We start from the raw sequence: 26,589 nt of genomic DNA on the forward strand, positions 1-26,589 counted from the left end.
AGTTATTTTTATTAATTTTAAATAGGAAAAATGGCTTGAAAATTTTATAAATATTATTTTTATTTTTCCTAAGATCCTGTGACCACAGTAAACCTACCAAATTAGATTTTGTATTTTTCTAACATTTATATTATTTTTTATGATTTTTAAATTAAAATAATACTACATATTTCAAGAAATAGGGCTTTTGACCATAGAAATGCCCTTTGACTATTAAAAAATCAGAAAAGATCCTTAATGTAATCCAAAACAAACACTCAAAATTTCATTTGATTTAAATAATTATTGAATTATTTATGATTTATTTACTCTCTGGAGTGTTTAATTTATTTAAAAATAAATAAAAGAAAAATATTTTTAATTTTTAGTCCACATTTTTTTCCTTTTTTCACTGAGCACAGAGGTATTTTTATTTTATTTTTATGATTTTTCTACATCAAAATATGTATCTTTAAATTTTTTGTATTTATTTAATTCTAAAATACTCTATTTATCTACTTATCTGAGTCAATTGCCAACAAAACCTCAACGTCTCCGAACGCACACGCGTCGTTCCCGTGATTCACCGTACTTTCCATGTAGTCTGCTGACTGTGCCCACGGTTCGCGTTCCGACTACTCATTTGACGTGATCTGGTCCGTATATTCTATACAGGCGGAAATGGACGACAACCATTCATTGTCCCCAATCGTCTTAACTTGAGAACCGTCTGTGTATTAGACTTAATATCTCACCTGATTCTCAACCAAATCAGTCGAGGTTTGTTCCCACACCTTCATCTAAGTGAGACAAACCTATCTATACGGTTAAATACATATAAAATACAAGTTCACTTCACAATCAATAAAACCGAGGAAGAATTTAGGGATTTCGAGTTATGCCTTTGCCCAAGAGGTGAGGCCTCGATTGAATTGGTTAGAGACAATCGCCTTGCGTCCACGAAGCTCCTCAAAGTGTTGCCTTGAGTTGAGGTGTGACCTATGTATGATTTCAGTCGAGAGGTGACTCGGGCTTGGTCTTGGATTATGTTAGGGTGCTCGGGAGAAGGGGCATTTGATTGGGGAGGAGGTTTTGAAGTGTGCGGAAGTTTATGGAATGATTAATTTGAAGCTTTAAGAGGTTTGGTGAAGTGGCCGAAAAAGCCCTGGATTTGGGTGGTTAAATTGAGCTTGGACAATGGGAATGGATGACTAAGGATGGTTGGATTGCACTTAAGAGGTCTGCGAGAAGCTCTGGAAGCAATTGGGCAGAGTTTCCCCTAGGTTTTGGATGATCTTCAAATTTGGCTGTGGAGGGGGCTATTTATAATTGAGGCCAAAGGGGAGGCCTCAGGCTACCATTGGTGGAGGGCTGAGAGAGAGCCAAAAGGGATGAGCTCAATTTTGGGTCTAGGGCAACGTGCAAGCTCTCGATTTTGGGTTTTCCAGCCACTAGAGCGACCGACCAAGCCAAGGGTGGGTGTTTTGGAGGAATTGAAGCTCATTGGATATGTTGGTCATGAAATCACCCTTCTTGTGCCATTAGACCAATGGGAGAGCCCATTTTAGATCCCCCATATGTTGGTCCTAGCCACCATAGCCAACAACTAAGGCTTGGGACCACCTACATGAGTTTCAAAAAGAGTGTGGGGATAGGTCAAGTGCAATGTGAGTTTAGGTTTTTGGGTTTATGTGAGGTTGTGACCAAGACCAAGTCACCCAGGATTGTCCTAAGGCCTGATTAAACCTATAGGAGCTCACTCTCGAGTCTCCACAAGTTGGTCTTGATCATCCCAAATGACATTTTGGGGATTGTGACCACCTATGTGAGACTTCACAAGAAGAGTAAATAAGAGTTTGGAATTTATATGTGGGAGAGCTCCATTGACTAAGTCCTCTAGGATAGTCAACAGGAAATTCCTATGGCTAGATCTTAGGCTTCGAAAGAACTCATCAAAAATAAGGTCAACATCCCACCAATCCATTATAAAAAGGTTTGTATATTTAACTAATCATTAAGGTTAAGGTTTGGGCATTTCCTAAGTAACTCCTTAAATCTCTCTCAGGTTTCATATATTGACTCACTATCCATCTCGTTGAAAAAAGTTGTCATTTCCAAAATTGAAAGTTTTAATGGATGAATGTATTTAGTTAGGAATTTTTGTGCTAAGTTATTCTAAGTTGTGACCACATCATAGTCTTATCTTTAAAGGAAAATGGAAACACCCTAAGTTTAACAACATCATTTGAGACATTATTATACCTAAAAGTCACACATAACTCTAAGAAACTAGCTAAATGTAAGCTTGGGTCTTCTGTTCATGAACTTCCAAATTGATTATTTTGGAAAATTTGTATTATTGAAAGTTTAAGTTCAAAGATTTTGGCTTCAATGATAGGGTTATGAATGCTACGATAAATTTCCTCTACCATAGAGTTGGCAAAATCCTTAAGCAGTCTAAGTTGAGTGTTTTCTTTATGAGGGTTCAACATTTCTCTTAAAGTATTTTCGAGTTTTGTAAGGTTTTTAATTTATTTAGCAATTTTCTCAATTTTAAAGTGAAATATTACTAGTTTAATAAAATCTATCTTATATATACAACCTAAAACTAACTAGTGACCCAAAACTAACAACCAACACAAGTCACAAATAAAAATAATGAAATCAAAATAAGAAACACACTAAACATTAAACTTGTGAAAAACAAATACATACTTTTAATATTTTTTGGATTTTTCTAATAACAAAGTACAATAAATTCTATACAATCAAACACAAGTAATAAATTATACAAAATAAAATAAAATAACAAGTAACACTGTAATTTTTTTGAACCTAAATTTCAAATTCTCATCAAGTATTAACCTAAATTGACTCATTAACATCAATTCCCACCAATAACATCAAAAACTTGATCGATGTACAATAAAACTTTACTTATCATTTAAATATACATGTTGACCCAGTAGTATATATTTTTTTGAGTCTCATTGCTTTTAAAGAGCAAAGCATTATACAATTGATTAATTTAACAAATGTTGAATGATGTGTTTGTGCAGTCTTACACTATATCATTGTGCGCGAAGAAAAATGAAAGTCATGTTGAGATGTTGCGAACCGTGTGCAAAAATAATTTAGAGAAAGAGAGGGAGGGGAACACTAGAATGAGTAATTTGAAAATTAAATAGTGGGCCTTACATTGACATCAACTATAAACACAAGAACCAGGAAAATCCTGTTTGAATGCTTTCAAGTAGTGAAGTATAATTCATTTGATTAATCCAACTATCTTTGAATGATATCTTGAAAATGACATTTAAAAAAATAAAATAAAATAAAATTATTCCACAAAAGGTATACAACATTTACCAATCACCTTAACCTCAATATGAAGGCCATGGATAAGTTGCATAAAAAAAATGATGACCATATACCATTTAAATTTTCATGTAAGAAAGACAAATACATAACGTTTAACCCTCAATACAAAATAATCAAGTCCATCCTTCACAGAATTTTCTCAGTGGAAGACAGATATTGAACAAATGATTTGATCGAAAGCCTCTTACCTCATTAAAAAAATAAGTAATTTTAGTGTTACAGAACCCTCTCATTTTGTTGCTAGGCCTTGGGATCCCCAAGCTCCACATCTTTTGTGGAAGAATTTTCAATTCCCTCTCTCAAAAGAAGGAGTTCCTCTTCAGTTAGGCTTGTTTTGGATAGAGAAATCTTAGCATTTGTCTTCTTCTCCAACTCAACCGCCCAACTATAGACAACCATGCCGACGATTGCCAGAACCATCCCCATAATGTTTTTTAAGCTCAGCTGTGAATCAAAGAGTAACCAGCCAAGAGTAAGCACACAAACTGTTTTCATGTGGCCCAACACCTGAAACGATACAGCCGAGAAACGGCCGATACAGAGGTATTGACTGATGTTACAGAAGACGGCAAGTGCACATGAGAGAAGAATGAAGAACTGCAGAATCGGAAATGTGGCTTACATTGTGTTCTTACATTCAGACAAGATCGACATAGATATGAGACGATAGTTAATAACTTACTATAGAGCCCGAAGTCAACTTGTAGTTGAGAATGAATTTACCATTGAGATAATAATCAATGTAAGGACCCAGAATTAAAAGAGAGAGAGCTTGAATTGGTGCTGTTTTGCTAAGTAGTTCAAAAGATCCAATTGAATACTTCTTCTGCAAGGAACCAATGGACTGCAAAATGAAATAATAGACTGATGATTAGCTACCTTGTAACAAAATAAAACAAGAAAGCTTCCAGAACTATATATAAATCATGCCTGTAAGTCCAGTTAATAAAAACCAGAACTATATATTATATTTGATAAAGTCTCAACCCCAAAATCGAACTAAATGTTTGAAGACTTGGATTGCAATCATCTTATAGCTTGCCATGATGAATTAAAACAAATAGAACTTTCTGGCTGCTTAAAAGGAACTTGGAAGCTGTAATAGTTTTTGTCGATGATAATTCTGCTGACAGAGAACATGATGAAGCTTTTCAAGCATAAATATAAGACAAGCAGTTATTTTACTGAATAAGGTAATTACATCCAAGTTAATAGAAGGTGATTTAGGGTCTAAATGTTGATCATAAAAACAAGAAAGAAACAAATATTCATCTAGAAAAAAATTTTAAATGCACAAACTTTCTAGGTTCAAACTTAAAAAATATGAGAATTAAAATACAGAAGAGAATGAAATACTTGATTTGATCATAAGAAAATCAATGAGAAATTCGGAACAACCAAGTTCAACGGGTAATTAGAAAATTTTCAATGCAAATAAATTTCAATTGTACCATGTTTAAATAAAACCAAGAACTCTAGCAAGCAAAGAACTAAAATATTAGATTAAAAAAGAAAGGAAACCATCAAAGGAAAATTGAGGCTTCACGCTGAAACATAGAAACAGCTTTCTCATATTAAGTTGCCACACTTGTTAGGCAACCCACTATGGTCTAGTAGTTGAGAGCTTTTTTCTTTCAACCAAGAGGTCTTCGGTTCAAGACCTTAAATATGTGGGGTGCGTGCGTTTACATATGTGAAAAAAAAGGCAAAAAGAAATAAATAAAAGTTTCCGCATTTGTATTGCACTCAAAATAATCATATATCAAAGCTTTACAAATGATTAAAAATTGGAATTTGAAACTTCATCCAATTGATGTTAAATAATAATAACATTCTTGAGAATTTATTTATAGATTTCCCATCCCTACGTTAGTAATGGTTTGCACAAAGATAGCCTAATTTAATTCCAGATATGATTACATCTAAAAACTCAATTTAAGGAATGGATATACCATAATAGTAAGCTAGCAATAAGGAAGCCCAAAAAATTCCTTCAAGAACTCTTAATCCAGAGAAAAAAGATGCAAAAAATATTCCATGAGATTCCCAACAACAATCCAAGATAGCCAACTCAAAACAAAAACGGCAAATACGTAAGAATAAGATGCATGGTTGTCTACGAAATGGGAATTGTGCTCTCTCAACTGTCCCACCCCAACCCAATCAATTTGAAAAAAAAAAATTACTCTACAAAATTGATCGTATGAAATAACTAGGTAAAATTTGATGACCTAAGCAATTCTAATAATGATCGATTTTCAATTTTTTTGATTTAGATCAGATTGTTAGAAAAGAAAGACTGATAAAAATGGTAAAATAATTAAAATAACATGTCAAAAAGTTTAATATTTTAAGAATAAAATATCCTAAATTAAAATATTATTTATTGAATTAGCGAATATATTATTATTGAGTCATTATTAAATCTTATAAACTTTTTCAATACATTTTTAATTTTTATCACGCAATTCAATTCAATTTCAGCTCAACTGTTGACTTTGAATAATCGTCGCAACAATGTTATGAAATAAGATAAAATTAAGTGAAATGAAATATGAATTAATCTTATTTTTTGTCTTCATGTGTTAATTTCAATATGTGATATACTTTTAAATAGCCATTAATTTATAGCATTTAATTTCTTAAACACGTCTATACTTAATTACCAGCTTGAACATAACTTACCTCCAATTAATATCAGCAAAAAAAATTATAATTGTTGCAGATAGTAGCAGCTAGCTTTCTGCAAATATCCTTATACAAATCAGATAAATCATGAAATAACTAATATGATATAAAATTAGTAATGAAAATATTAGAACGGTAATTTTAGCCTAGGGAATAGTAACAAAGAACTATATCTAATTCCTAAATGAAGAAATTAAAAGAAGTAAACCACACAAATATAATATGTAAATATGAAGACCAAATTATTTTACAAAACAAGCCAAAATGATTTAAAAATTAGTTGTGATGAATATAATAGGAATTATTGCTCAAAAAACTTGCTGCATTTCATTCATGATGGGCTTATATAGAACCTTACAAGGTACATTTACAAATAAATATCGATATTTAATCTATTTGCAAATATGACCCTTCATTAGATACAAATCACAATGAACCTTACAAGGAACATTTACAAATAAATATCGATATTTCATCTATTTGCAAATATGACCCTTCATTAGATACAAATCACAATACTCCCCTTCAAGATGAGCAAAAGGTATTTATTAAGCTCATCTCGTCACATAACCTAGACAAATCTAATGAGCTAGTCAATTGGTGAGGCAGTCCGCCACTTGCTCTCCAGTTGCTACATGAAAAAGCTCCAGTAGTCTGTTATTCAGCTTTTCCTTGATGAAAAACCTATCAATCTCCACATATTTGGTTCTATCATGTTGCACCGAGTTGTTAGCAATGTTGATTGCCTACTTATTGTCGCACCACAACTTCATTTGAGTTCCTTGCTCTACTTTGAGTTCAACCAACAAGGCTTTCAACCAGATCATCTCAGCAACTACTAATGTCAGGGACTTGTATTCTGCCTCTGTTGTTGATCTTACCACAACTGACTATTTCTTACTCTTCCATGAGACCAAGTTGCCACCAACATACATGCAGTATCCTGATGTGGATCGTCTGTCATCAGCACAACTTGTCCAGTCATAATCACAAATGCCCTCAATATCTACATGATCATTCTTCCTGAATATCAACCATTTCCCTGGTGCACTCTTAAGATACCTCAGAATCTGATACACAACATCCTAAGGCCCTTCCTTGGATCATGCATGTAGGGCTCACCACACTTACTGCAAAAGAGGTATATGATCGAGTGCGGCACAGATAGATCAAGCGGCCCACTAGCCTCCGGTAACTCTCACGATCAACCGATTCACATCCCTCTGCACTGGGCTTGACCTTCTGATTAATTGGAGAGACTGTAGCTTGCATCCCCTCATATATGTATCCGTGAGAAGATCTAGCACATACTTTCTCTGGGATAGGACCATCCCCTGAGGCCTATGAGCGACTTCAATCCCAAGTAAATATCTGAGTTGTCCTTAATCCTTTACCTCAAATTGTTTTCCCAATTTTCGTTTCAGTTGAACAATCTGTCTCATCATCACAAGTGATAATTATGTCATCCACATACACAGCAAGTATGGTAGTGTGGCTTTTATGTTGCAAAAAAACACCGTGTGGTCTGCATCGATCTATTGATATCCCATGCCAACCATCGTCATTCTAAACTTGTCAAATTAGGCTCGAGGAGACTGACTTCTTGAGCCTACACACATTGCCTACTATCTGGGATGTACTAAATCCTAGTGGTATATCCATATATACCTCATCCACTAGCCCCATGAAGAAAAACAATATTCACATCCAGTTGGTGGAGTCTCCAACCAACATTCACGGCCAGAGAAGCCAGTGTCCTCACATTGCTCAATTTTGCAATTGGTGCAAAGGTTTCATCGTAGTCAATGTCATATGTCTAACTGTACCCTTTTGCCACTAATAGTGCTTTTAATATCTCCATATTCCTTCCTGGACTTTGTTTTACCATGAAGCTCCACTTGCATCCAACTGTCTTATTCCCTGCTCGTAGTGGTACACTCTCCCATGTTTATTTTTTATCAAGAGCACCAAGCTCTTTATGCGTCGCCGCTTTTCACCTAAGGAATCCTCTTTAGAAACTTGTCAACACTTGGGTATACAGACAGAGTCCAATGATGCAATAAATGCTCCATGCAAAGGTGAGCTATTATAATAAGAAATAAAATTTGCAGTGTTTAGTTCCTACCCAAAACGATCAGGAAATGTTCTGTATTTGTGGTTGTTTCTCCTTAAAATTAGGGAGGTAGGAGTGGACAGAGGATGAATATTATCACTTGGGAGTTTTGAATCAAATGTGAATGGTGTGGGAGTCTCAAGAGTTGGGGAAGATAAGGATAAGGGACTTGTTGGCACGACAGACTCTGTTCCCTCGGTTTGCTTCTTCCTCAGTGCATACACCCTTAGCACACCTTCAATCTGAATCCCACCACCTCTAGGTTCAATCTCGATTTCCGTCTCCTCAGTTGATTCATCCCACATCACAGGACATGACATTGGTACCACATGCATCATTCTATCACCACTATTACTCACTCTCTTTTGCCTCATATCTTCAGCATTGGTTGAGTTGCCAAATAGTGAATTCAACTCCAGAGTGCAGTATTGTTCAAACTCTCTGAATGAAACAACCATACTCACAAAGAGTCCCTTCTCAATAAGGCTACAGTAGGCAGAATAACCCACGAACACATATTTCACAGCTCTGGGATTCAACTTCCCTACAGATTATCTGTTGTCTTTTACAAAGCATACACATTCAAATACCTTCAACGGAAGAATCTCACTATTATCTCCTTTCAACATCTGATAAAGAGATTTCCATTCCAGCAGGTTTGAGGGCATTTTGTTAATAAGTTGAGTGATTGTGACCACTGTTTGCCCCCATAAGTGATGTGGGATATTCATTGTCATCATCATGTTATGGGCTACCTCTAGAAGATGTTGATTCTTCCTCTCTGCTACTTCATTCTTTGTTGGTGTGTATGGGCATGTGGTTTGGTGTTGAATCCCTTGAGTTGACAGGTAAGTCTAAAATGCTTCGTTGACATTCAGTTTCATTATCAGATCTCAACGTCTCACAACCGCACCATATTGGGTTTGGATTGCCTTATGAAAATCTTTAAAGCAAGCAACCACCTCACTCTTCTGTTTCATCAAGTATATTCAGGTAACACGAGAAAAATAATCAATAAAAGTAACAAAATACTGATAACCATTCATAAAACTAATAAGACAAGATACCCATACATCAAAATGCATCAAATCAAACACACCAGAACTCTTATTCCCAGAACTGACATAAGAGCTCCTAATGAGCTTGCCAAACTCGCAAGCATCACACACCGACTTCTCCTTATTAGCTTTGTCATACATTGATCGATACAACCAACTTAGTAAACCATATATCTGTGATGCAGCAGTAAAACATACCCACGACGTTCCTCTCAGATTCTCCTACTGCAACACTTTCCACCATAGATGTCAAAGCTGAGTCCATCCCCTCTCGGTGCAAGTACCAGAGTCTGCTATGTCAGGTTCAAGTCTCAAGTGGCCGACCCATCCATTTTCTCTTTAAAGATCACCTAAGGAAAATTAAAAGAAATGATGCATTTTAATTGGAATATGTTTATTAAAAAAAATGAGAATGGAAAATATTGGACAAAGTCATATAACTAGTACATCTCACTTTACCCTTACCAACTACTGACTGCGCTATACCATCAGTAGTTTGTATACTCTCTGGTACTGCTAAATGATTATACGAAGAGAACTCTCCAGCAGTGCCTATCACGTGACGAGAAACACCGGAATCTGTGATCCATTCTGGTGATTCTGTGGTGGAAATAGAGGCAAGAGCAAGTGTGTCACTGGTATCTTTGCTAAAGCAAGCATAAGTGGCAATGTTATCCCTTGATGTCAACGGATTGAAACATCCCCAGCTCCATCTCCTGTTGCTTTCTGTTTCCTCTTCAACAGTTCCAGACACTTTTGATCCTCACTAGTAAAGATCACACATGTCGCTCCCCCGTTCTCTACTACCATCAGATTTGTCCGGTAGCCCCCTTTTCCACCTTTGCAACTCCCACGACCACAACAATGACCTCCACCTTGTCCACGTACACCTGTCTCTCTCATTCCTTAGGTGGCTTAGAACAGGCACTGCTCAAATGTCCAACTTCACCACAGTTGTAGTACTTGTGAGTCTCCCATAGATAACAAGCATACCTTGGCTCGCAACAGCCAATGTTGATCATGCACCAGAAAAACCACTCAGCTAAAAGTGTAGCTTCATGCGACCCTTCTTCTATATCATCACAAAAATGGCCTCATCTACTGTAGGGATAGTTGCCTGAGCTAGAAGAACTGATATTCTTTTATCAATGGTCGTGCTTAGATGAGCCAAAAATTGCATAGTCTTCATTAATGTAAAGATCTCCCCCTTTCTTGCACCCTGGATCAACATAGCTCGATAAAAGTGAGAAGTAATCAAGATCTTATTATAGTAGCTCAAGGTCTATAAAGTGCTCCTAAACCGATCTATCACCCTGAACGAATGCCTATATCTCATGCTGAATCTGAAACACCCTCATGTGGTTCTTAGTACCAACATAATTTCTCTTCAGCTTTGCCCAAATGATATTCACCTTTTGAATGTCATTCACTAATGTCACAATCGATGGAACCATTAAATTGAGCAACCAGCTGTAAATCAATGCATATGTGGTTCTCCACTATCCCCTCAACACTGTCACTCTTTGGCACGACCCCTATCAGGTATCCTTCTAGTATCTTTTCCCTATTAGAGCGGGCTCAATCTGGCGTGACCAACTCAGATATGTAGTCAGTCCATCGAGCTTCAGATCCACGGGAGGAAGATCTAGTTTCACCTGCATTAGAGTACATGTTGAGGTAGTGGCTCCGATCAAGATGCTAACTCCCTGTATGAGCTAGACCAAGATTTTCAGAACTTCAGGATCTATCTTCACTAAAAGTCATTTAACTCCCGCACTATCTCGATCTCCAAACGACATCCTTACAAAAAATTACCCCAACGTTTCTCCGACCCAAAAAAGAAACTTCACCGGTTTCTTTTCAGCCTGCTTTCCAGACTCAGATAACTTGAATGAAGCCTTTACCTTCGAGAGATTTCCACTGGCTGCAAGGTTCCTAAGTTTAGCAGATGTCTTTGGCATCTTCACCTTAGTAGCAAACTTTGGTTTCACACCATCCCATTTATGTCTTCCGCCATGATCCAATGTTCTCCCATCTGAGACTTCTTCACACAGTGCCACTCCTTCCCAGCGCTATTCGCTCCTTCGCACGGTGCCTCTCCTTCGTTTAGTGCCGCTCCCCTCTGCTTCTCTCGCAATACAGTCGGGAAGAAGTTGATCGTAACACCATTCGTGACCGAATCCTAGGAGACGTGATCCCTATTCCGATGGCACCGACAACCAAGAAAAAGCCCGCTGCCGAGAAGAAGCAGACGACTGAGGAGACAAGGCTGACGAAGTGACTCCCGATCTGATTCCGCAGTTTCACGATCAAACCCTACGGGATCAGAGCTTGCTAGGAAGACGACGACGAAGACTTGAGCCGATAGGGTTGGCTCTGATAGCAAATAGGAATTATTGCTCAAAAAACTTGCTTCATTTCATTCATGAGACTTACAAGATACATTTACAAATAAATTATTATATTTCATCTATTTATAAATATGATCTTACATTAGATAAAGATTGATGTGCTTTCATTGAAAATTCCTATCAAGATTTTGCGGTGATCTATGAGTAGGCGTAAGAAAGAAAAGATTGGCCAAACTCATGTATCCAGAAGACCTAGATTCCCAGGTAACTTTGAAGTAAGAGAAATACTGCTACTAATGCACCAGGTTTCCTTCCTACATTTTAGTATAACTTAACAGACAAGTCTAAACACATCAGACCATTGCCTTGAATACTACAAGACCAAAAGAATCATGAAAAAAGTGAAGTTCTTAGCAACACTACACCACCTTCAGCAATAATTACCTCAGGTGGTCCCCAGAGAAGGAGTGTCGCCACATCATAACCAAATCGGTTATGAGAGATATGCATCTGGAACTTTCTATTTATCCTTTATATACTTGCAACTATGTAATACATTGTGTAATGAAAGATTGGAGAGCATGGTATACTTTCAAGTTTTACACATTAGTCTTCTTCTTTTCCTATCTCCTCATATCGGCTCATCCAGCTTTTATGGTATCAGAGAACCGTGCCCGGGAAACTCGATCTCTTTCTCCCAACATCTGGTAAACCCTTTTCTTCTTCCCGCAAATGGATGAATCCATGGTCTCAGATTCCCAATCAACTCTTCGAACTGCTCCTATAATCAAATTCCCACGTGCTCTTAAATTCTTGAATTTCCACCTCAAACACCTCACCCAAAACCAACCTACCACTTTAAATTATCACATCTGGAAGGGCCAAGTCTTGAAAACCTTTGAGGCAAATGGGTTTTATGGATTTCTTGATGGAAGTTGTCTGCCCTCCACAATTCCAAAGTGACAACAATGACAATGCAGAGAATCCCCAAATTCACTTATGGAAGCTGCTCAACCACAGCTTCATTGCTCTTCTCTACTCGAGCATCAGCCCTGCTGTCCTTACCCATATTCCGCATCTACAGTCTACCGCACAACGTCGACTACAACCCACAAATCGCTCGCATGTAATCCAACTGAAGAATGAATTGCATCACATCACTATGAAGGATAATACAATACATCAATATCGCTTAATAATCTGAGACCTAGTAGACTAGATACACGTTGTCGGATCCCACCTAAGCCAAGAGGACATTATTCTATACATGCTAAATGGTCTTCCACCAATCTACAATGCATTCAAGACCTCTAATTGTACCATGCTTCAACCGATAGCACTCGAAGATCTTTACTCCTTACTGTGCAGAGAGGAAATTAATCTCCAAACTGAAAATGCCAAACACAACATCCATACAAACCCAAATGGCCCTCATGGCTTCTCGGAGGCGAGGTCAATTTCACAGCAAACGTAGAGGGTGAAACTCAAATACGAACCAACGCAGAGGATACACAAATGAATGCCTTGGAGGTAAACAATACAACTGCTCTGTCATTTGTCAAATTTACAACAAATCCGAGCATTCTGTATCAATACGTTGGCACCGTATAAATCTTGAATACCGACCCACGGTTCCTCCTCACGCTCTTATGACCACGTCCAAAGAGTGGATCTTAGACTCCGGAGCAACAACGTGCTTCACATCCGACATAAATCAACTGCAACCTGCAAATTCATATTATGGTACCGAACAAGTCACAATTGGCAATGGGCAAACCGTTTCAATTCAACACAAGGGTGATGGCATCCTCCCTAATCCCAACCGTAAGCTCAAACTTTCTCAAATTCATCATACATCTCTCCTATCTCACAACCTATTATCTATCCATCAACTAACCAAATATAACAACATTGTTGTCTCATTTGACTCCTTTGCGTTTTCTATCTTTGATCCACAAACTCACGAAATGATCCTATAGAGACCCAACTCTAATGGTCTCTACTCCATTCCATTCTCCACCATCACACCACAAGCATTGGCTACTTCCATCTCCAAAGCACATTACTTTGAGTTTTACCATAGATGGCTGGGTCATCCTCATCCGAAGATAGTCACTGCAATTTCCAAAAGACAATCACGATATATTCCATCTATTCCAACTTTTTATAGCATTTGCAATATTACCAAAATTCACAAACAACCATTTATACCGCTATAAGACAACTACAATATATTAGAACTTATCCATAGTGATGTATAGGGTCCATCCCCAATTCCCTCTTATCAAGGTTATACATATTATGTACATTTGTCGATGACTTCTCTCGCTTTTGTTGGGTTTTTTTTATATACTCCAAATCTCAAATGCCAATGATTACTCAAAATTTCATTAATCTATAACAAAACCAATTCAATGCCAACATAAAAATTCTTCGCTTTAATTGAAGTGGCAAATATAACAACCACGACCTAAACCAATTCCTAACTACAAAAGGCATTCTTCATCAATACTCCTGCCCCTACACATCTGAACAAAATAGAGTGGTGGAACATAAACATAGACATTTTATGGAGACCATTCGTGCTCTACTACCTCAAGCTCATGTCCCATACAAATTTTGGACCAAGGGTCTTTTAACGGCCGTTCATCTCATAAATTGGATGCCTACTCGAACTACAAATTATATATCCTCATATGAACATCTTCATAAATCTCCACCAACCTACATCCACACTTGTGTTTTTGGAAGTGCTTGTTATCCATGGCGAAAAATTCAAACCAAAGACAGACTTGAATCACAATCAGTTCAATGCATTTTTTTCTTCGCTATTCTCTCCATCACAAAGGTTACAAATCCTACAATCCTGTTAGTAATAAAATCATCATCTCACGACACATGGTGTTTCATCATGTTTGATGAAAACACTTTTCGCTTTCTACAAAACCCAACCTCACCGTCAGCTAGCAAACCATCCAATTCAGCCCACATTCCACCCTATTTCCTACAACCCACAACTCTCTTCCAACCTACGGTTAAACAACCTCCTACATTACCTCCAACACTGCATCTCATTTACAATGACCCACTTCATTCTCCTATAGAATCTCCCACACCACCATCTCCTCACATACCTCCCCCAAACAATCCCATGATCACTAGAACAAAAACAGGTAACCTGAAACACATTCAGAAACTAAATCTACTTCACCACACCAAAAAACCACTGAACCCAACCCGCTTCAACCAAGCATACAACCCATACTTGGGTCCACGTAGACCTACAAAACAAAAAATGAACCTTAGAGAAGTCATACGTCATAAGGCCTGCCTTGTTGCCCAAGGTCACAAGCAGAAATTTGGAGTCAATTACTATGAAACATTCAGCCCAGTGACCAAACTTCCTACCATTAGCATACTCATTACGGTGAATTTTCATCACAATTGGCCCATCCTCCAATACGACATCTCCAATGGGTTTTTGCATGGCACCCTTAATGAGAAAATTTACATTAAACAACCAGCAGGGCAGGATTTCAAAATCCACAACTTCCAAATCATATGCTTACTACAAAAATCACTATATGGCCTAAAGCAGGCTCCGAGGCAATGGTTTATTACTTTCTTTGACTTCTTTTGTGATAAAGGGTTTATATTTCAGCAAGGCGGATCCTTCCCTCCTATATCATCAGAATGACATTCAAATGTTTGTTTTAAAATATGTCGATATATCCTTATCAAGGGAAACAATCTAGGTGAAACCTCCAAATTAACCGAAACTCTGGCTGCTACATTCCGGCTCGAACACCTCAGCACAATTGGATGCTTCTTAGGAATTTAAGTCCAAAAATCAACAAGCTCCTATCACCTAAATCAACAGCGGTACACATTACAACTACTCTCTAATGTCGGACTAGAGGATTGCACGCCACTCTGCACACCTATCCCTATATGCAAATCGACCTCTTCAAAATCAGGTACACCATTTCATAACCCCACTCTTTATAATCAATTGACAGGATCTCTCCAATACCTTACGATCACTCGTTTGGATATCGCCTAGGCTGTCAACTACTTATGTCAACATATGCACTCTCCTCCCACAACCCACTACAAATATCTTACACATCTCCTTGGATATCTGAAAGGAACAAGCCATTTTGGGTTGTAAGTTTGACCGGAAGATCTTCACCTACGATCATACGCTGAAGCTGATTGGGTTGGTGATCAGCTAGAACGCAAATCCACCATAGGAGTGTGATCTTTCCTCAGGGACACATTAGCCTTGTGGACACTTAAGAAACAATTCACGGTGTCACATTCCTTGACAAAGGCGGAGTACCAGGCCCTGGCTACAGCAACTACAAACATTATATGGCTTCACAAGCTCCTTCAAGAATTTGGCTTTGACACCAACCAACCGACTCCACTTCACTATGACAATATCACTGCCATCTCTCGAGCAAACAATCATATCTTCCACGCAAGCATGAAACATATAAAGATCGATTATCATTTTATTTGTGATCAAATTCACTCTAAACAACTACGGATTGAATACATTTACTCCCAGGATCAACCGCCTGACATAGTTACTAAAGCTCTCTCCAAGTGCAAATTTCATGAACTTCGCACCAAGCTAACAATTCTTCCACGATCCATCAACTTGCGGGAGGGTCTTAGCAACACTACACCACCTTCAAAAATAATTACCTCAGGTGGTTCCCAAAGGAAGAGTGTTGTCATATCATAACCAATTCGGGCACCAAAGATATGTATATGGCACTTTATCTTTCTCCTTAATATAATTATAGCTATGTAATACACTGGGCAATGAAAGATTGGAGAGCATGGTATACTCCAAGTTTTACGCATTAGTCTTCTTTTCCTATCTCCTCATCTCGGTTCATCCCGCTTTTAGAAATCTCTAGGGGCAGTTACATACATAGCACACAATTTTTACATATTTATATACCTAACATTCATACTTTCATAATTACATCCATAAATCTCAAATGTCTAATATCAGATCAAAAATACTAAGGTGTTATAGATGTAAATATCAAACTTTAGGTGTTAGATATATAAATATATAATAATTATGTGGTTTGCATGAAAACTTCTCAAGTCTCTAATGCACCTCCAGAGAGGAGAAAAAAATCTCCAAAAGTATCAGTGTGATGGTTATAATGTTGAAAGAAGGGTTATCAATTCCTTAATCACTGTTAAGGCTCAGGAGCTTCTTGTTTAATTGTTCCCTATCAAAAGGCGATGATAAATCACGTGGTCTATCATTTTGGAAGATAAAATACTTAAAATTAGTAGGCCAAAGATGACATATATGATATATAATTTTATAGCACGTGAAATTAATAACTATTGATTAATATTGATAAAAGATAAAATGACATACATGTGACAATTTAAAATAATTTAAATCTAATACAAAAAAATGGAAATATAAATAAAAATATAATTTTGAGAATTATGGTTAGGTGGTTAAGATTAAGATACGACTGAAGTATTATACAGTAGGAAGATATCTTACAGAACTAGTTGATACTTGAGTATGGAAAAAACAAAATTGATTAGATAAATCTATAGAAAACTGTGAAGGATGTGTTAATTTTGTTGAACATAGTTGTGATTGTTAATTAGGATAAACAACTTAGAAATAAAAAACAAAAATTAGAGAATACAATTTTAGTGTATAATATTAGAGTGATACCTGGAAGTGATGGTGCTAAATATTTTGGATATATTAAACAAAAAAAAGGGTGGATATAACTAAGATACAATTTCTAGAATTAAGGTTGGGTGGTTAGTATAAAAATGTGTCTCTAGTGTAATATGAAATATGAACATCTAATGGAAAAGATCACATATTGCCAAATTAAGTGGGGTGGAGAGGAGCTTATTAAGACTGATATATGGAAAAAACTTAAAAGAATAAATTTTAAAAATGATTATACTAGATAAACAATAAAATTGACACTTATTAAATTTAAAGAAATTGAAAATAAACTTAGGTGGGTTGAACACGTTCAACGAAAAATAGCAAGGGTATAAATGAGTTGAATTTGAGCAAGCTCAATGCTTCTTCGAGTTCGACTAGCTGGAAGTTTTTTGTTTAAAATAGACTAGTGTTCGAAAAGACTCGTTACCATATTTGCGTTAGACTCAATTCGAATTTGTTTGCTCATTACAGCTCATGTTGAACTCAAAATTAGTTTGAATGAATTTAAAAATAATTAAATTAAGCATTTTTTTAATGCAAAATAAAAATGTTGTCACATTAGTTATTTAATTAATTTGGGCTAAAACAAGCCAAACACGATCGCCAAAAGTTCTTTTTCGGCTCATTTATAAATAAAGCTCCAAAAAAATTATTAGTGTTCGACCAGCCTATTTAATGAACAAATCAAATATGAGCTACATAACAAGCCAAACAAATAATTATAATATTAATTATTTAATTATTTAATTAATTTGAGCTATTAGTGTGCAATAATTTTGATGAATATTTATTAAAGCAGGGGTTGCTTAATAAACATGTTTTACTTTGTATAGCTCGAGATTTTTTTTTCTTTTTTTTTTCATTATGTTGTAATGCTTTTGTTGTCTAAGGATTAGCATGCATATTAAGGTGAATACAATAAATTTTATGCATTGACACCAGAGCTATATTTATGATTGTCTAGTGAGGTTTTATGGGTTTATAAAATCTTGTGATTTTATGCATTAATGAGAAGTCATGCTTCTCATACTTGTCATATCCATCTATATTGAATGCGGTATGCTGAGAGGTTTTGCTTTTGAAAATGCTATGCTTGGTAGCTTTGATAGCTTTTAGAGCAAGATTTGTTTGCTTGGTGATTTTTTTCTTGTGGCCTTGGTGTTTATGATGATTATTTATTAAATAAATGTCATTTAGAAAGTTCTTGTTCTATATGTATATGTGAGGAGTTGGGTAGAGCCTCATTTCTGTATGTGTAAGTTTCTGAGTGAATAACTATACAAAGTAGTACTTTGCATAAGCCTCACGATGTGTTTGTTAGATGCGAAGATTCATGTTCAATGCTTGTAGTATGCTTTGATGTGAACTTTGAGACATAAAATTGATGTGTAGTATATCTTAAACCTAACAAAGATTGCTTTTGTTGACGATTTTGTGTCGATTGATCCTTGCAATCAAAAGACCCGAGCAATACTCGACATATGTTTAAATCATAGTGTTGGTGTTTCAGTAAAATATATGCTTTTATCCTTAGGTCTGTGTGTAAATTTCTTATTTATGATTTATGCAGTTGATTTGAATTTCAATGATGGAATTCTTTTAAGGTGAGGAGAATGTAAGAACCCTTTTTTTTTTCCTTTTCTTTTTTATTTTTATTTTTATTTTTATTTATTTTTTGAACCAAACAACCTAAGCAAGCCATATTCACCAATCCCACACAACAACTTTGTCTTTTAAATCCCAAATAAGGATTCTCAGAGCACTGCACAAGAGAGGGCAAGCGAGAAAGCAACTATGGGTGAGCTAGTGGAAGAGACCGAGAGCGCGGAGAGCGGCTAGCATGCACAAATAATCGTTTCCTTTGAGCACGATAGAGGTCAACCAAAAAATTTGAGTGCAAGGAAAGAGAACCTTTGGTCATCTAGTCAGCGGCTTTGATGGCTTTAACAAGGTCATTTGAGGGATACTGAGGGAAGGGAAAAGGGAGTAAAGGTTGGACATTTTCTTCTCTTTCTTATTCTTCTCTTCCTCCTCACATCATTAGCACGTTCATCTTAATATACCTAAGCTAGATAAATCCTAATACTAAAACATGACTTGTTCGTTTATAGTTATTTTCCGGTGATTGTAGATTATGTCATTTCTATGATTAACAAAGAATTAAGTCGCCTTTGAGAATAAATTGAAATTAAGTAGATTCTTGTGTGATATTTTTAAGAGAACAAAATGAGGGATAGCAGTAACCATATGTTATTGTTTTTATAAGGTATGCATTTAGTTACATAGATTAATATTAAATTACTAGGTATGATTCCTCCAGTATAGCATAATAGAGTTTGAAAAAAAGAAGAATCACTGATATAGATTTAGGCCTAGGTTTAATGGATGTTTGTGTGTGGAAACCCATTGTTTGTTATATAAGAATGTACAGTACTCATAAAAATGCATTTCCTATAACTTTTAATTTTTTTAATTTTTGAGTATATTATAGATTTTATAAAACCAATGCTCAAAATAATTTATTATAAAAATAATAAATAAGATATGGTTATTTTTTAGGTTAATTGTGGCATATAGATCGAAAAGATTCTTGAAAATCAACAGTCATAATAATATGCTTGGTTGGTGATTTTGCTCATAGATAATTTTTATTTGAATTGCTTTGAATGTAAGATAAACTATGATTCTTTTGAATTTAGAGTTTCTGGAACATTATATGTTAGAGCAAGAAGGATCATGTCATGATTGATATGTTCGAATGCATGCGTTCTTTATTAAGTGGGTAACTCTCTACTGTGTAAGGGATAGGGGCATGTTGGCATATTTGTATTGTTAATAAAGTCTTGTGGCGTGTGCTTTTTTATTCATAGTATTTTACATGATCATTCTAATATGATGTAATAGTTAGCTTTATTATCTTATTTGTTGCACATATTCTAAAAAACATTATATATTATCATCACTAATACATGAATTATGTTGGCATATAATCAAACTTGATCAAGTTATAGTCCTTATAAAAACTTGTATTATAATAAAAAATTCATATGATGTATGTTTATGTGTACAATACATGTATTTTTGGTATTAACCCTCTTTTATTTGGGTGTAAGTGTGTGTATGTGTGTTAGCAATTATGAGGATTGGATTTATTTCCTTTCCTATTTTATGTCGTTACCTTTTTATTTCCGAATAGTTATTAGGAATTAATTGATTGTAATCTAGATGTCTTTAATTTCCTGCTATTTTCTTTTTCATGTCTTCTTATTTGAAGACTCATGTAACATGAATTTTATCCCGTTTTCATATCAATAAAGTATTCCGTTGAATTCCCAAAACCTACAATAAATATCATTGATAAGCCATTTAAAAAACACAAATGTAGTATGCATGCAAATGAATGTTTTGATATTTTAATGTAATTATCCCTAGTTTATAAATATTTATTTTTATTAACTCTACTACATAACAAAAATCATTGAATGATTACCACACTAAAATATTATCTTATTAACATTATTTACAATTGTTAGAATTTAATATCCTCTAATTATTCCTCCTTTTAATTGATCATGTTTATGCTCTATACCTTATCATTTATATCATACTCAGAAGGATTTCACCTACTGATCTTATTTCTGCAAACTCATGCATATTATTTTATGATTGAAGGTTATTAGTTGAACATCATTTAAGGGAAAGCTCATACTACTACATCAGTTAGCCTTAGCTTCAGAAGGTGATTAAGGTTAGATCATTTAGTTGAATTTATCAATAAATTATTTCCTTCAATGAATTATTGCATTAGCTGTATCATTAGTTTTAGATGATCTGATGATCTTATTGGTAGATAAATACCTAATGAAATCATATGCTTTTATTAATCAGAATTGTTTCTAAAATTTCAGCCTGCACCGTCCTGCTAGGTTTTGCAAATTTCTTCTAGGCTCCATGGTGAGATGTGATAGTTGTAAAAACAAACTCTAAGAAAACTTTGCTTTTAGAAGTGCATCGGCTATGGCAGTGTGACGAGTGCAAGGCTATTTATCATATTAATAGACTTGATTTTAATATAGATGCATTAGCATCAAAACCACTTGCAGGGATGTATGCTTTAATCTTTATAAAAGGAAAGATCCATTGGTGAGGTGTGAAAATTATAAAATAAACAAAGACTAAGAAACCTTTTGTTTTTAAAAGTACATTGGCTATGGTAGTGTGACTAGTGTAAAGCTATTTATCAATTTAATAGACTTGATTTTAATATAGATGCATTAGCATCAAAACCACTTGCAGGTTAGAATACTTTAATCTAAAAAAAAAGAAAGAATGACCTTCTCACTCTAACATATGCATTCATATTAAATAAAGTTTATGAGAGAAGTCAAACAAAATCTTTACAAGTAAGAAATGTAACCAACAAGGATATTGACAAAATTCTTGAAAAAAAAATAGACCCAGAATGCACTCACAATTTGCTGCAAGGATGTCGAAAGAACTGCAATGCAAGCACAAATGAAACCTCTGCCATTAACTTTGACATCTGTCACTGTGCAAATTCCAACACCCAAAAAAACCACAAGAACAGTCATCTTCACCTCTTTTGAATAGTGCTTATCATGAAGAATCCATTCCATCACACCAGGAATCATACTAAGCTTTGATATCTAAAACACAGCAAGTGAAAATTGTTATATTAGAGCTATGAAAATTTGGAACTAATAAAAAAGATGCACCGAAAATAAAGTTGTTAATCAGCACCTGGTAAAAGCCAACAGAATTGAGCATGAGGCTCAGGTTCATCCCTGTAATGGATGTGTTGGCAACAATGGCAAACCAGAGAAGTTCCCACAAAGGAACATGCTTTGATGCAGAATATCCGGTGGCATAAGAAATGAAGCCAACAAATGCAGTCACAGAGAAGTGCAAGCCAGTCAGAGTAGTCGCTGAAACAAAAACAGTGGTTCACTCTGGTAAACTAATGCTACTGTAAAATAATAATCCATGTGAGTGAAATAACAAATGAAAGGAGACATCAAACATCATCTTCCTGACAGCTAAAAGGCTGAACAACGTTTGGTATTCGTTCAAACAGATTCGACTATGGTTGTGCCCTGATCTTTTCTAGAAGTAGAGATGATAACCCAAGATGCAAAAAAATAAATGAAGATGCAGGATCTTCAATAACTTAATAATCTCTCTTCAGACAATAGAAATAGCAATAATTAAACCACATATGTACGAACGATCCGTGAAGGGATAGAAGCAAGGATTTCAGAAATTAAAAATATAATAATAATAATAATAAAACTTTTGAATATTGGTAACCTAACTGTGAAAGAAAAGAGGGGCTGAAAAAAATCAGCCCAACTGCGACATTTTTATAAGTCACAGGGTATTTCCTTCGCTTTTATCCAATTCAAACGAAGAGAGAAATTCAGGACCAAAAATAAACCTAAATTCGGAAATTACAGATTTCGTAGAGTCCCACCAAATTCAAGATATTCAGACAGACTGGTACGCAAGGAGTAGAAAACAGCAGAGCTAATGACAGATCTTACTTTCTTCCTCAGAAAATTCGACCGCGAGCTAGAAGAATGACATAAAGAAAGAAAGATCAGCTGGGAAGCGCAAGCATGAGCACTCACCGAAGGTGAAGGCGAAACCTGCAGGGGACATAAGCTGCTTGTTCGCCATGATTATACCCACGGAACTGATGACGTTCATGGCCCAAGCCCCAACATCCGACACTGCCAACTTCTTATCATTATGTTGATGTTCCTCCTCCATCCCTAGTATCCTCCTCTCCGCAAGCGAAGTTCAGCCCCTCCGCCACTTGAGATAATAGCGGCAACGAGGACTGCGCTGATGCCGCCGAAGGAGGAGGTTCAGAAAAAAGGCAGAAGGGGAAGAAGTGTCAATGCTTCATTGCTTGTATCTCTCGATTCCTTGATTAATTGTTTCAATTCCTTCCTTGCTGATCCCGGCAAGGAACAATCGAATATTACTCCCTTCCTTCGCTCTCTCTTCTAATGTATCCCAATTTCAGCATGAATTTGAGAGTTTAAATAGAAAAAGTTGCCCTCGAATTCACCATGCTTGTTTATCCTTCGTCTTCGCCATTACTGGGCTTTCATTGCTCATCAGCAATTAGAGTGAAGCAGATTAGAGATGGGAGGTGATGAGAGAGGAGGGAGGCGGATGATAAGATGGCAATGGCCGCCCGACAGCTTTCCATATAATTAATGGACTTTTAAAATAAGTCCCCTCGTTTTCCATGCTAATCATTGAAGTCGGCCAATTCAACTTCCAAGGTCTTTCAATTTGATTTTAATTAAATTAATTCCAACTTATTTTAAAACTAGAATTAATTTGATTTTAAATAAATTTATAACTATGAGAAAAAATTCAGACATATATATATATATATGTGCGTGTGCGTGGCGTTCTCCGACATTTTTGTTGGCATCTGTTATGTCAATTCTAAGTCCCCCGGGGTTAGGGTTCAATCTCGCTCGTGTGCGGATGTGTCGAGCGATTAGGCGCATGAGGTTGGTTGGAGGCTCCTAGCATAGCCTCTGGCCTCTGGCCAATCTTTATATATATCATAGCCTCAAATCAATATATATATATATATATAGTGAATTTAATCGTGATTTTAATAAGATGAATATTACTAAATAAAATTTTTTTTTTTTTGGTGGAGGCCTTGGTCTGTTGGTGACGGGGTCACTGTAAGTCCCATCAGATCAAGGATTCGATCCCGCCGTGACGTGGGGGTTCTGAAATTTTAGACACATTGCGCAGGCTCTCATCACGTGACAAAAAAATGCATAGAAAATCGATATTTGGGCTTCTGTCAAATATGGATTTCCTTTTAAAATAATATATATATATATATATATAAGATTACTATTTGAAATGTTATAAAAATAAAATAAGTATATATTTAAAAGACAATAGAGTTTAGCTTAGATGGTAGTTGGGAGTTGTACAGGTTAGGAGTGTAAACAAGCCATACACGAGAGAGCCTAGGCTCAGCTTGTATTCGACTCATTAAAAAATATCTCAGTTTGTATTCGACTCGTTTATATTTTGAAAAAAAAATGTGTTCGTGTCGGCTTGTTTGCTTAGCGAGCCGAACATGAGGTGTTCGCGAACAAAGAGTTATTTTGATAACCCTAATCAAGCTTTCATAGAATGTTAAGGATTGAGCGAGACTAAAATCTTATTTAATATATTAATATATTATTTAAATAGAATTTAATATATTGTTATTTTATTTTCTTAATTAATAATTTAAATTGGTTATAAATCTTTGTTGCCTTGTGGAAAATTAATTTTTTTTAAAAATACTATATATATATATATGTACATACATGTATGTACGTATACGTACATGTATGTACGTATACATACATATATGTATACATACATGTATGTATACATACATATATGTATATATACATATATGTATACATACATCTATGTATACATACATCTATGTATATATGTATACATACATCTATGTATACATAGATGTATGTATACATATATACATAGATGTATGTATGTATACATATATACATAGATGTATGTATGTATACATATATACATAGATGTATGTATGTATACATATATACATAGATGTATGTATGTATACATATATACATAGATGTATGTATACATATATACATATATGTATGTATACATATATACATATATGTATGTATATATATATATATATGTATGTATATATAGATACATGTATGTATGTATATATAGATACATTTATGTATGTATATAGATACATGTATGTATGTATATATATAGGAAAATAAAAAATTCTAAATGAGAATTTCTAGTGTTGAATTTAAAATTGTCCGGAAGACACACCCAACGAATAGAGCGTTAAGGGGAGAGAGAGTGTGTGAGAACAAGGAGAGCAAAAGTATAATATATGACAGAGTATTGGCATAACATTTATTGATGAAATGAACCTCTATTTATATGGATGTTGAATGTGAAATTACACATTATACGTAGATATGATGGGGGTATCATAGTCAATATATGAATATTAGGTTGGGGGCTTTCAAGGCTCTCATTCGAACAGGGCCATGACCCTGAAAGTTCCAGGCGATACAAGGCTGGGTAAGCTCCCGGCCAGATAGGGTCGGAATCCTGGTAACTTGCCCAGTCAAACAGAACTGGGTGCCTATGTCAGCCTCTCACCTGGCTTCATTTTTTGTCGGGCGGTCGTTTGCTGGGGGCTCAATGTAAATTGTCAATTTGACTATTTCTTGAGATTTCTCTAATGTAGATTGGGCTGAAATTTGTTGGCTAGCAATTTTGGGGGCTAGACGATTCGCTTTGCTTAGTCGCCGGAGCAGATAAAGTTGTCAGATTTATCCATGCTGGCTCGTTTATATTTCTATCACAGAAGTTGTATTTGTGTTCAACTCATTTGTTTAGTGAGTCGAACATGAGTTGTTCGCGAATAACGAGTAGTTTTGGCAACCCTAATCATGCAGTAGTAGGATGATCTTGTGGCCTTGTAGTTAAATTAATTTTTCTAAGCATACTACATATCTATTATATATATATATATATATATATATAATTGATAAGCAATATTTCGACTCAAAACGAGCCAAACATGATGAACAAATCTTTGTTCATAATCAGCCCGTTTATATATCGAGTGCAAAAAAAATGTTCGTGTTCGGCTCGTTAACCTATCAAACGAATCGAACCTGAACTGTTTGCAAATAACGAGCCATTTTGACAGCTTTAGTATCGGTGGGACAGAGCCGTGGGATTTGGGGGTTGGAAGGCAGGCCGACAGTAGTTGGACCGGTTTGGACTGGTCCAGTAGTTAAACTGATGGAATTTGAACTGGCACGGACCTGGACTCGCGGGACTTAAATTGCTTGCGGGATTTATATTGAAAAAGGTAGAATTTAAAGAGATTTTTTCTTTTTTTAAGAGTTGCCCCTTTTTTTATAACGAGTAAATTTAGAAAACTAAATGGTGGAATACAGATTGGCGTGCATTTGAGCTAAATAGCTTCGCGTCCCAAATGCACGCCAATCCGTATTCCACCATTTAGTTTTCTAAATTTTTTTGTTATAAAAAAAGGGACAGCTCTTAAAAAAAAGAAAAAATCTCTTTAAATTCTACCTTTTTTAGTATAAATCCCGCAAGTAATTTAAGTCCCGCGAGTCCAGGTCTGTGCCAGTTCAAATTCCATCAGTTTAACTTCTGGACCAGTCCAAACCG

At 35.6% G+C, this 26,589-nt stretch overlaps 1 protein-coding gene across 1 annotated transcript; it reads right to left on the minus strand.

Annotated features, from left to right (window-relative positions):
• Positions 1-3,338: 3,338 nt before the first annotated feature.
• LOC110025904 (UDP-galactose transporter 2-like) lies at positions 3,339-23,527 on the minus strand. The gene is made up of 5 exons (XM_020726595.1): positions 22,956-23,527; positions 22,069-22,253; positions 21,780-21,974; positions 4,043-4,204; positions 3,339-3,957 (listed from the first exon to the last, which is right to left on the minus strand). Exons 1-5 carry the CDS (start codon positions 23,095-23,097, stop codon positions 3,601-3,603), a joined length of 1,041 nt encoding a protein of 346 aa, XP_020582254.1. The 5' UTR covers positions 23,098-23,527; the 3' UTR covers positions 3,339-3,600.
• Between the last annotated feature and the right edge of the window lie 3,062 nt (positions 23,528-26,589).

The sequence above is a fragment of the Phalaenopsis equestris genome, unplaced genomic scaffold (assembly GCF_001263595.1).
Source record: "Phalaenopsis equestris unplaced genomic scaffold, ASM126359v1 Scaffold000341, whole genome shotgun sequence".
Lineage (NCBI taxonomy): Eukaryota > Viridiplantae > Streptophyta > Magnoliopsida > Asparagales > Orchidaceae > Phalaenopsis > Phalaenopsis equestris.